Genomic DNA, 13099 nt, shown 5'->3' on the forward strand with positions numbered 1-13099 from the left:
GATGCTCAGGTCCTCATCACAGCCAGTGGCCTCCTTGGTCCCTGTCACCTGTTTCTCACCTAATCACCCCACCCCCGCCCTGGTAACCAGCAGTGTGTTCTCTGTCCTCTAGTCTGTTTCTTGGTTTGCCTCTGGTTTATTGGTTGTCCTCCTATGTTTGTTTAGCTTCTTAAATCCCTTGTATGAATGAAGCCTTATATTTGTCTTCTCTGACTTCTTTGTTTAGCATTGTACTTGAGCTCCATCCATGTTGCTGCAAATGACAAGATTTTATCGTTTTGGTAGCTGATTAATAATAATAACTATGTCGGATCCATATGCCACATCTGCTTTATGCGTTCATCCATTGGTGGACATTAGCGCGCTCTTCCATGGTTTGGCTCCTGTTGATAATGCTACTAGAAACGGGTGCATGTATCCCTTCGAGTCAGTTTTTTGTATCCTTTGGGTAAAGGCCTAGCGGTGCAGTTGCTGGGTTGTAGGGTAGCTCTGTTTTTTAACTTTTTGAGGAACCTCTGGTTACCAGGGCATTTTGCTGATGTCCTTTGCTCCACAGAGGCTTTTTAGTTTGATGAAGTCCTACTTGTTCATGATTGTTTTTGTTGCCTTCGCTTTTGGTGTCAGGTACAAAAAATCACCAAGACAAATAATCCAAGCCTGCCTATGTCTGCTGCTAGGAAATTTATGGGCTCAGTTAGTACATTTCAGTCTGGTCCATTTTGAAAGCTAGGTTTTTATGAGGCATTTTTTAAAGTGCAGCTGAGTAGGTGGTTTCAGCTTCTGCTTCTCTCTCAGGTGTTCTCTTTCATCAGAATGTTCAGAGCAGGTAAATAAAATTGACACCGGCTATTACTTACCTGGCAGCAAATTATCCTGTGAAGTGTTACAGTTCATAAAATTGAAAACTATTCCTCCGAGTAATGTCGAAGAACTAGATGCTGTAGAAACTGGAAATGATTTGGCCAAGTCTCTTGGTCGTGGCTGAGTTGAGACTTACTCTCAAGTTCCCTGATTCCACTTTTCTGTGAAAGCACACGTCATTGGTCCAAAACTCCATCAGTTCGATTCTTGTTCATAGCTCTACTGCGAAATGAGCTGTGATGAAATGGAAAGTAATGGTTAGTAGAGAGTTTTACTACTTGGATTCCACCTTCACACGTTTCTTCACTACAGTTGATAGATAGCTTCGGCCATCAAAGTGGTTAAAATGGTATGGTCATTTGAATGTAAAATTACATTTTAAGTATGTAGGCACATACCAGTACCTAAAGCTCATCTTGACATGACGAAATGACTTCGTCAGGAAGGTGCACTGACTTTTTAAATCCTCCCCAGTTTGAAGTTTGTGATTCCCACAAAACTTTATGCAGATGAAGTATTTTAAATGGAAACATCCACTATAACAAGCTACCTTTTCAAATATGGTCAGAAGGATTCATTTCAAATAACAGCACCAAGAGCAGTGTCAGTAATTGGCTTAGTAGATCGAATGATTGATTGTTCATAAATAAATAGGTCAAAACAATTTTTAATTCTTAAGATTGATTTTTTTTTTCTGACTCCAGCTAAATCCTTAAGCTCAAGTTTTGTTTGGTTGATTAATTGGTTTTGTTTTATTTTTTTGATAGAGGAAATGTAAAGTCAAGGACAGGTTCATTTTACAATTTGGTCAATCCAGACTTGGATATAGGTGATGTGAATACACTTAATTTGAGTCATGTGGGGAAGCTGACTAGTTCTATATTGGTAATTAATTTTTTAAAATAGAATGCAGTGGGGCGCCTGTGACTCAGTTAAATGTCTGCCTTTAGCTCATGTCACGATCTCAGGATCCTGGGATCAAGTCTTATCAGGCTCCTGGCTCAAGGGGGTATCTGCTTCTCCCTTCCCTGTCTGCCACTCCCCCTGCTTGTGCTCTCCCTCTCTCTTTCAATTTGTCAAAACCATAAAATATATATGTATAATGCAACAGAATGATGAACCTCTAAATACTTGAACAGCCTGGGTTCAGAACACTTGGCAAATTTTGTTTTGTCTCTTCCTCAACCTATTTTCCTATCATATTTGTGTACAAATGCCAGATACCATATCATTTCACCCATATTTCTGTTTACCTTTTAACAGTTGGAGTTTTAAAAAATACCCTGCCATTATACCTAACAAAATAATTTCTTATCTGATGCTGAGTCTGTTTTTAAAGTTTGTCTTAAGAAAGTATCATTTTAGGGACGCCTGGGTGGCTCAGTTGTTTGGACGACTGCCTTCAGCTCAGGTCATGATCCCGGACTTGCAGGATCGAGTCCCACATCGGGCTCCCAGCTCCATGGGGAGTCTGCTTCCCCTTCTGACCTTCTCCTTGCTCATGCTCTCTCTCACTGTCTCTCTCTCAAATAAATAAATAAAATCTTTAAAAAAAAAAAAAGTATTTTATAGTTGTGTGCTTTGAATCAAGACTCAGCAACCACACATTGCTAATATGTCTTAGGACCTTTAGAACCATGGTGTGTACCTTTTGCTTCCTGCCATTCTGTTTCTTTGCTAATGATACTGGCTCATTTGTCTCATTTGTCCATATTCAGTATTACACCAGAACGGTGTCCATTTCTAGAGTCCCCACTGATTCTGTAAACTAATAGTTGATGAAGTTGATGATTTAAAATTTTTTTTAAATTTTAATTCATTTTTAATTTAATTAGAGCATAAGAGAGGGTAGGGCCAGGGCAGGAGAGGTAGAAGCAGACTGCCTGCTGAGCAGGGACACTGACATGGGGTTTGATCCCAGGACCCTGGGATCATGACCTGAGACAAAGGCAGACACTGAACCAACTGAGCCAACCAGGGGCACCAGATGGAATTTTTAAAAACTAAAATTCCTTCCTTTTTAAAAAAAATTATTTTTATTAACATATAATGTATTATTTGTCCCAGGGGTACAGATCTGTGAATCATCAGGCTTACACATTTCACAGCACTCACCATAACACATACCCTCCCCAGCCACCCTCTCCCTACTCCCCCCACCCCCAGCAACCTTCGGTTTGTTTTGTGAGATAGTCTCTTGATTTTTCTCGCTCCCAATCCCATCTTGTTTCATTTTTTTTCCTTCCTTACCCCCAAACCCCCTGCCCTGCCTCTCAAATTCCTCATATCAGAGAGATCATATATTTGTCTTTCTCTGATTGACTTACTTTGCTCAGCATAATACCCTCTAGTTCTACCCATACCATTGCAAATGGCAAGATTTCATTTATTTTGATGGGCATAGTATTCCTTTGTATATATATATACCACATCTCCTTTATCCATTCATCTGTTGATGGACATCTAGGTTCTTTCCATAGTTTGGCTTTGTGGACATTGTTGCTATAAACATTCAGGTTCATGTGCCCCTTCGAATCACTGCATTTGTATCTTTAGGGTAAATACCCAGTAGTGCAATTGCTGGGTCATAGGGTAGCTCTGTTTTCAACTTTTTGAGGAACCTCCATGCTGTTTTCCAGAGTTGGCTGCACCAGCTTGCGTTCCCACCAACAGTGTAGGAGGGTTTCCTTTTCTCTGCATCCTTGCCAACATCCGTCATTTCCTGGCTTGTACATTTTAGCCATTTTGACTGGTGTGAGGTGGTATCTCACTGTGGTTTTGATTTGTATTTCCCTGATGCCAAGTGATGTGGAGCACTTTTTCATGTGTCTGTTGGCCATCTGGATGTCGTCTTTGCAGAAATGTCTGTTCATGTCCTCTGCCCATTTCTTTCTTTCTTTCTTTCTTTAAAAAAGATTTTATTTATTTATTTGGCAGAGAGAGTCACAAGTAGGCAGAGAGGCAGGCAGAGAGAGAGAGAAGGAAGCAGGCTCCCTGCTGAGCAGAGAGCCCGATGTGGGACTCAATCCCAGGACCCCGAGATCATGACCTGAGCTGAAGGCAGAGGCTTAACCTACTGAGCCACCCAGGCGCCCCATTCTCTGCCCAGTTCTTGATTGGATTGTTCTTTGGGTGTTGAGTTTGGTAAATTCTTCACAGATTTTGGATACTAGCCCTTTATCTGACATGTCCTTTGCAAATATCTTCTCCCATTCTGTCAGTTGTCTTTTGGTTTTGTTGACTGTTTTCCTTTGCTGTGCAAAAGCTTTTGATCTTGATGGAGTCCCAGTAGTTCATTTTGTCCTTGCTTCCCTTGCCTTTGGCAATGTTTTTAGGTAGAAGTTGCTGTAGCTGAGGTCGAAGAGGTTGCTGCCTGTGTTCTGAAGGATTTTGATGGTTTTCTGTCTCACATTGAGGTCTTTCATCCATTTTGAGTCTAAAAAATAGAATTCCTTCTAATAAACAGAAGGGATGTTAGAAAGGCAGTATGTTGCAACTGTTAATGAAATAATGGATCCAGGCAGCAATCCTCAGTGGAGGTTAAAACCACTGGGTAGACCTAGCTCTAATCAAGTCTCCAGGTTGAAACACCATAATGTAAAGAAGCTTCCAGCCCTTTGTGTCCATTTCTCACCTATCAGCTAATTCCTTGGGGGTAAGAGTTCAGTGAATTGAAAGAGCTCAGACTTCTTAACAGCATGGTTCCAAGGTCAGTCCCTGTCTTCTCTGTGTTTGGGGAGCATATGATTTAAAGTAACTTTATTTTGTTACTTGGAATTTATTAGTGTTGATATCTATAATAACACCTGAATAATTTATTAGTGTTAATATCTATAATATCAGGTGATTACAAGCATCTGGCAGATTACCTGGCATTTAGTGTCCCAGTAATAAAAAGCAGTTAAAGTAACTGCTTTTTATTACTGGGACACTAAATGCCAGGTAATCTGCCAGATGTTTGTTTTCTGTAAACATTTTAGCCCAGATGACTTTTTTTTCCCTAGTCAATTGTTCTTTATGGCACCAGAAATTGCTAAACCATCAAGGATTCTATTTTGAGGGGTGCCTGGGTGGTTCAGTGAATTAAGTGCCTGACTCTTGGTTTTGGCTCAGGTCATGATCTCAGGGTCATGAGATCGAGACTCGTGTTTGACTCTGTTCTCTGTGGGGAGTCTGCTTGGATTCTCTCTCCTTCTCCCTCTGCCTCACCCCCTCTACACTCAGATTTTTTTTAAAAAAAAGAATTCTATTTTGATCCCCTTAAATTGTAGTTTTTGTTGTGACATTTCAGTGAAATGTCGAGGAGAATAGGATTTTCAAAGAAATTTGTTTTGTTTTTACCAATCAAGAATGTCTACTATTCAGGTGCATTTTCTTACATTCACTCCTTTCCTGGTTTTAGTTTGGTTTAAACATAGCAATTAGGGGGATGGGGGAATGTCATACATAATCACAAGACAGACATAGATTTTTTTTTTTTTTTAAGATTGTATTTATTTGTTAGAGAGAGAAATACAGAGCGCAAGCACAGGCAGACAGAGTGGCAGGCTAGAGGCAGAGGGAGAAGCAGGCTCCCTGCCGAGCAAGGAGCCCGATGTGGGACTCGACCCCAGAACGCTGGGATCACGACCCGAGCCGAAGGCAGCTGCTCAACCAACTGAGCCACCCAGGCGTCCCCAGACATAGATTTAATTAGGAAGACTTGAAACCTGAATATATCCTTTGAGGCGGGTGCCTTACAGACCTCATTCTTTCAGATACTATTAACAGTAGTTATATATAATGAGATGAATTAAAGATTAATTGTAGATTTGGGGGTGTTCCCATGCCCCTCCCCTCACCCCATTACTTAAAATGTTTCCAATGAGAAATACAAATCAAATTTATGTTTTGTTTTGTTTTGTTTTTTAATTTACAAAAATCCAGTGCTTTTAAAAACTGCTGGATTTACTTTTAACTAAAGACAACATGGGCAGCTACAATTTTGAATGAATGACATTCAGAACAGTCCTGTGTCATTGGTAGAGTAATTTAATTGTACTATTTCTTTTTTATGTTTTTGCTTCAGAAACATTGACCTTATTATGTGTGTCTCCCAATCTGATCGGCATGGCAATGCTTGTCTGCAGAGTGAGACTGGGTTCACACCCTGGGATTACCTAGGTAGGTGGGCAGGGTACAGATCTTCTGTAGTCTCATCTATGAGCTGGCATGCTAATACCTGACTTCCCAAGGGTGATTGTGAAGATTAAAGGAAATAATTTACATAAAGTGCTAGTGAATGGTAGCTATTATTTCACAATTTCTTCCCTATATCTTTTTTTTTTTTTTTTTTTTTTTTAAGATTTTATTTGAGAGGGGCACCTGGGTGGCTCAGTGGGTTAAAGCCTCTGCTTTCGGCTCAGGTCATCATCCCAGGGTCCTGGGATGGAGCCCTGCGTGGGGCTCTCTGCCCAGCAGGGAGCCTGCTTCCATTCCTGTCTCTCTGCCTGCCTCTCTGCCTACTTGTGATCTCTGTCTGTCAAATAAATAAATAAAATCTTAAAAAAAAAAAAAGATTTTATTTGAGAGATCATTTATGTGAGCAGAGGGAGGGGCAGAGGGAGAGAGGAACCTCAAGCCGACACCATGCCCAGTGCAGAGTCAGACATGGGGCTGGATCTCACCACCCTGAGATCATGACCTGAGCCAAAATCAAGAGTCAGCATGGGGCGCCTGGGTGGCTCAGTGGGTTAAGCCGCTGCCTTCGGCTCAGGTCATGATCTCAGAGTCCTGGGATCGAGTCCCGCATCGGGCTCTCTGCTCGGCGGAGAGCCTGCTTCCCTCTCTCTCTCTCTCTGGCTGCCTCTCCGTCTACTTGTGATTTCTCTCTGTCAAATTAATAAATAAAATCTTTAAAAAAAAAAAAAAAAAAAAAAAGAGTCAGCAGTTTAACAGACTCAGCCACTTGGGTGCCCCCTGTTGGTGGCTTATTACCTAAAATTCTCCCTGTGTGTCACACACACATACTTTTCCTTCCACCTTTCCTTCCACCTGAATTACTTTAACATTTATTTTTATTGTGGGCTAACTGTTAATACATCCTTTTAGCTTTTGTATCAAAGTAGTTGTTTAGACTTTGGTTTTTGAAAGCTACTTGCACTGGGTATAGAATTCCGGCCTGACAAAAGATACTGTTTCCCTCTACTCTGGGTTGCATTGTTTCCAGTGGAAAGTCTACCTGTCTTTTTCTCTAGTTGCTAAAGTTGTTTCTTTACCATTATTTTTAAGCAATTTGATTATGACATGCTTGGTGGTGTGGTTGTCTTTCTGTTCTTTATGCTTGGGTTCCCTAAAATTCTTGGATCTGTGAGTTTATAGTTTTTATCATATTTGGAATTGTTTTTCAGCCTTTGGTTATTCAAAAAATTTTTTCGGTCCTCTCCCCTGGGGACTCTAGCTTAGCCCATTAAACCTTATAGAATAATTTAAACCATATTTAGCAGTAATTAAACAAAAATGAGTAAGTACTCTTGCTTTCTTTTATTTTTTTTTAAATTTTTAAAGATTTTTATTTATTTATTTGACAGACAGAGATCACAAGTAGGCAGAGAGGCAGGCAGAGAGAAGGAGGGGAATCAGGCTCCCCGCTGAGCAGAGAACCCGATGCGGGCCTTGATTCCAGGACCCCGAGATCACACACGACCCGAGCTGAAGGCAGAGGCTTAACTCACTGAACCACCCAGGTGCCCCTGGAACTTTTTCATGATCAACATTACTTATCATCTTCTGCAGTGGTTAGTAACCCTATCTGCCCCCAAACAATCTCTCTCTCTCTTTTTTTTTTTTTAAATAAAATACTTTATAATGCCCCTTTTGTTCTGGAAAGTCTGTACCCTTGTGAATCATGAGGCTGTGTCGCTGCCCACTGCTGTTCACAGTTAGATAGGGGCAAAGAGGCATCACCAGGTATCTGGCCTCTTCCTCCCTGCCCCCACTGTTTAAAAGCAGCCCTACCTCTTCCTGCTGATCAGGGCCAGTCACTGCCACCAAAATGATGACTCACGGACTTCAGGTTCCCAGACACAGAGCTCAGTGTGCCCTGGGTGGCAAGTAGCTTGTGGTTGAATGGACCCCTGCTGTATCCCCTGGCAAGAGTGAAACCCTTTTGAGAACTAGCATCTGCAACCCTGCAGGACCCACAGTGGTGAGGACAGCCAGTACAACAACCCCCCCAGGGAGTCATGGGGTGGGTGTGGGACTACTCTCGTTTCTGCTGCTTGGTTCCTACCACCATATTTTATTGGGAACACGACCAGAAAGGCCGCTCTGCAGACCTTTAGTACAGGAGTCCTCCCTTATCTGCAGTTTACTGCTCTGGGGTTTCAGTGATCCACGGTCAACTACCGTCTGGAAGAAGAAAATCCTCCTTAGGTATCATCAGAAGGTCAAAAGTAATGCTACCTCACCATGCCGACATCGTTCGCCTCACTTCCTCTCAGCACAAAAGCATTTTATCATCTCACACCATCACCCAAAAAGAAAAAAAAAGGTGAGCACGTGTAATAAGATATTTTGAGAGTGACCACCTTCACATAACTTTTATTGCAGGATATTGATATAATTGTCCTATTTTTTTGTTAATCTCTTATGGTCCCTAATTTATAAATTAAATTTTATTACAGGAATGTCTGTATGGGAGAAAAATAGAGTTTATCTAGGGTTCAGTTCAATCTGCAGCATCAAGCATCCCCTGGGGGTCTTGGAATGTATCCCCAGTGGATAAAGGGGCACTTTTATTGCACCTGTATTTTGCCTCTGAATATTAGGAGTTGGTTCCTGTGCCTTTGGAAGGTGGTTCCAGTGTCCCGTGAGCCTGGCTATTTCTGCTGGTGCAGGATGTAATCCGACCCGTGGATTCGCTCATGGACTCCCTCCCACTGTCAAGTGGATCCCTCATTCTGATGCTATGTGGTATGGGATTCCATACCTATGGACTGGGCCGTCTGTCAGGACAGCAGTCAGGCTTGAAGCTCTACAGAGAGGAAAGACTAGCCAACTAGCTGGCTCTCCCCAGGAGGAGCAAATCACTGGCCCTTCCAGGATGGAGGAAGTCCAAAATAGTTGTTTTGCCACCAGCTGGGCTCCCCGAGGATTGGCACCTGGTGCTGACAGGTTAGCCATTCGGACACAGCCATAGGCATATGGAGCTTGCTGAGTGCTATATTCATGTTAAGTTAATGTGGTGAAGATTCTTTTTCTTCCCGCCCTTTACAGAGCTGCTTCCATCTAGCAGACTCCCCTCTTGCCCTCCAACACCTGGGCTCCCTGCCTTGTGGGTTTGGCTGTAGTCCCAGCAGACCACAAAGGAGGAGGAGAGAAAGACTGTCCATCCACCCCTCCAGCCTCCACTTTCCAAATCACAGTGTCCCTTAACCAAAGTCCACAGCTCCTTCCCTACAGACCTTTTTATAGCTCCAAGCAGTCGCAGGGTCCCCCCGAGAGGAGCTTCTCCTTATCCCTTCAGCAAGAATGGGAATGCTCCCCACTGTTGCCACCCCAGGGGCCTTCTTCAAGCCTCCCCTGTCGGCTTCCCTTCAACTGCCCCACTTTGTGAAGGGTATTTACAGTCAGGCTGTCTGTGGTCCAAGAAGGCTGTCTGTTCCTTCCAGGACCCCAACTAACAAAAACAACATAGAGTATTTTCTTCTGGCCTTTAAAGTGAGCTGCAGGCAGCAAACCTATTTTCGCCTTGCCTTAATTCATTTGACAAATATTTACCGAGCATTAGCCATGTGTCAGATCCTGTTCTGTTTTTTGAGAAAACAGTGGTCAGCAAGACAAAGGTCTTGCTAACGGAAAGGTAACTTCAAACAGCAATAAGGGGTCTGATCCCTCCAGTAATCCTTTGGAGGAGGGGTGCTGTGGGTGCAGCTACCTTAGGGTGGGGGTCCTGCAAGGTCCTTCGGGGCCGGAGAGATTTGAGAACCTGAAGAACTTGCTGTTCAAAGATCTGAGAGCAGAGCATTCCAGATAGTGAGGTAGTAGGCCAGGGCAAGGGCCTAGCAGATCAATGAGCTTGGCTTTTTTTTTTTTTTAGGTTTTCATTTAAATTACAGTTATTAATATACATTTTTATATTAGTTTCAGGTGTACCGTATAGAGATTCAACACTTCCCTACATCGCCCGTGTTCATCATGACAACCTCCCCCTTTACTCTCCGTCCCCTGTTTCCCCCGTCCCCCTACCCACCTCCCCGCTGGCAACCATCAGTTTGCTCTGTTTCTCAGTTTCTCTCTGTCATCATTTGTGTTATTTCTTAAATTCCACATGTGAGTGAAATCATATGGTCTTTGTCTTTCTCTGACCGACTTATTTCACTCAGCATAATACTCTCTAGCTCCCTCCAAATCATTGCAAATGGCAAGGTTTCATTCTTTTTGGTGGCTGAGTAATAGTCCATTGTATAGATATACTACCTCTTCCTTATCCATTCAACAGTCGGGGGACACTTGGGCTGCCTCCATCATTTGGCTATTGTAGATAACACTGCTACAAACATGAGGACAGACAGTAATGTTAACACAGGTGATGGGCAACTAGCCTATGTGTGGGTAGACTTATAATCTGGTGTTGGCCTCTTTCTGAGTAGACAATCTAGTTTGCTTAGCGAGTGCTCTTCAGCCTATTTATTGGGCACACACGGGATTTTAGCATAGCCCCAAGATCTACATGAGCCTCATTTACCTAAGGAAGGTCATGGCTACAAAGTTGTAGAGGTAGTAAGATGCCAATCACTTCTGTTTTATCCCAGTCTCAGAGGTGGTTTTCACCCTCTGAATTAAGGGAATAAGGAGGGACATACCAGCTGGACGTCCTCAACAGTTTTCAGAGATGACTAATCTAGCCACTGACATGAATAATCCGCAGACACCCAGAGAGCAAGGGGGAAGATATAACAGGTCTTTTTCTTAAATGAATGAATGAATGAATGAATGGTTGTGGAATTGCCCAAATCACAAAGTTCCAAGCCAGCAGTGCGTGATTTTCTTTGAGTATTACCAACGATACTGGAAGCATAATAGTGAGACCCATTTTCGGATATGAGTACACTTGATAGGAATGTGTGACCAGGCAGAGACCCCGCCTGACTTGCAGCCTTTCTTCCCTTTCTTAGAAAGACTAAGGGCTTATTCGTTCTCATTCAGACCTTCCTATCTAAGTCTGCAGCAGGACCGCGGGATAGCTCAGTGAGTTGCTACTGGATTATTATTTTGGGCCAAGCGGTGCTTCCACAACGGAATGAAGGCATCACCTGAACAAAAGTTGGAGCTCTTTCCCCCCATCTTTTCCATGCGTGATAGTCTCGATTTTCTCAAACGAAAACCCTCTCTAGGTCAGCGGCGAGGTCTTAACAATTTCTGCTCCCAGCACCCCATGTCTGGCACCTAATAAATGGTGAGAGCGCTGAGATTCTGCTTGGTGAGATCACAAACCGGACCGCGTCTCCAGGCGCGAGTGCGCAGAGATCGCTTTCGGCCACCGAGCGGCGCCAAGGCACCATCCAGGCCGGACCCACTAAGTTTTCCACGGGGTTCGAAGTTCTCAACTTAAAAAAAAAAAAAAAAAAAAATAAGGTGTCAGAAAGGTTAATTCACAAGTTTAGGGGCATTTCCCCCAGGCACGGATGATGCTCCAGCCAGAGGTGGGCTGCAGAAGACGCCGTGTCTTCTCGGCGAGGAGAGGAGAGGACGCACCGTAGTCCTCTCGGGATCGCGGGGCACCCGGGCCTGGGGAGCCGCGGAGGTGCGCGCCCGGCAGCGGGGTGCAGCCCGGCCCCCGGGGCAGGTGAGGAGGAGGTCCGCGCCGCGCCAGGGGTCCGCCGGGCGCGCGCGGTGGGTGGGGGCTCGGAGGAGCCGGCTCCCGTCCCTCCCCCGCCCCTCGCCGCGCGGGGCCGGCCGGGCCGCTCCTCCCCTGGGTGGGTCCCGGCTCCTTTTCTGGCAGGGTCTATTTGCATAGAGGAAACTGCCCAAAGTGGCCGCTGTGGAGAGCTGGCGGCGGAGAGGGGGGCGTGCGCCGTGCTCCGCTACTGCCCCGAGGCCAAGCCCCGCGCCCGGCCGACCTCGTGCCTTGGGCTCTCCCGCCTGCGCCCGCGGCTCCCTCGCACCGCCCGCTCGGAGACCCACGCGCGACCCGCGCGCCATGAGCTCGGGCCAGCGCGCTGGCGGCGACGCGCGGAAGGACTGCCCGGCGGGCGGCGGCGTGGGGCGTCCCGCGACGGCAGCCGGGGCCTGGGCGGTGAGCGCTGTGTGCCTGCTGCTCTCCGTGGGCTCTGCTGCCGCCTGCCTGCTGCTGGGCGCCCAGGCGGCCGCTCTGCAGGGCCGGGTGGCGGCGCTCGAGGAGGAGCGGGAGCTGCTGCGGCGCGCGGGGTCGCCGAGCGCCCTGGCCGCCTGGGCCGAGCCGCACCTGGAGCGCCTGCTGCGCGAGGTGAGGGGCGCGGGGCGCGAGGGCGGCCGGGGACAGCGGCTAGGCGCGGGCTGGGCGGCCGTCCCCCTGAGGAGGGGGTCGCCCGTCCATCCGGGGCCTGCGCGGCGGCGGGAGGCTGCGGGTGCCGGTGCCCGAGGGGGTCCTGGCGTCTCCGCTCCAGCCGCGGGGTCGCGCGCGGTCGCGGGCGCAGCGGCCGCGGGAAACGCGAGCTGGACGGGCGGCTTCGGGAACGAGCCGCGGGGAGGGAGAGGGAGGAGAGTGCCTGCGGGCTTAGATATTGTGCCAGACCTGGGGTCGAGTCTCCACGGGGGTGCGCGCTCGGACCGGTCGCCTCCCGCCGGCGCTGAGCGCTTGGCCTCGCGGTGTCGGACTAATGTGCCTGGCTCGTGTGGGAAGTGTCGGGTGGGTGACTCGTCACCGGGAGCCTGGCAGCCACTGTTCCCCGTGCTGGTGTACCTGGAGAAGAGCGGGCTCCCGAGCAGGCCGGCGGCCACGGCGGAGGGAAGCCGAGGCGGGGCCCTTAGAGGGTTATAGCCAGCCCCACCTTCCCTGCCCACCTCCCCCCAGAAAGGGTTCCGAGCCCCTCCATCCTAGAGATGCGGTGTTCTGAAGCTCTTAGAGCTGAGTGCCCACCCAGTGCCAACGAAACCTGGTAGAATGAGGGGAAGAAAAAAACCAAAAACAACAACACGATTCTGGCTTCCAAACGGTGCAGATATATCTGAATTTTCTTGCGCTTGTTGGAAGTGTCATAGAGGACGCTGTGACATG

General features: G+C 46.6%; 1 protein-coding gene across 6 annotated transcripts in view; it reads left to right on the forward strand.

Annotated features, from left to right (window-relative positions):
* The first annotated feature begins 11951 nt into the window (after positions 1-11951).
* The window catches only part of COL23A1 (collagen type XXIII alpha 1 chain), a 309786-nt gene continuing 308638 nt past the window's right edge, over positions 11952-13099 (forward strand). For all 6 annotated transcript variants that reach the window (XM_032335350.1, XM_032335353.1, XM_032335352.1 and 3 more), the window contains exon 1: positions 11952-12328. In XM_032335350.1, coding sequence (XP_032191241.1) covers positions 12044-12328 — 285 coding nt within the window. In that variant the 5' untranslated portion in view covers positions 11952-12043. The remainder of the gene's footprint in view (positions 12329-13099) is intronic.

The sequence above is a fragment of the Mustela erminea genome, chromosome 3, assembly GCF_009829155.1.
Source record: "Mustela erminea isolate mMusErm1 chromosome 3, mMusErm1.Pri, whole genome shotgun sequence".
In the NCBI taxonomy this organism is placed as follows: domain Eukaryota; kingdom Metazoa; phylum Chordata; class Mammalia; order Carnivora; family Mustelidae; genus Mustela; species Mustela erminea.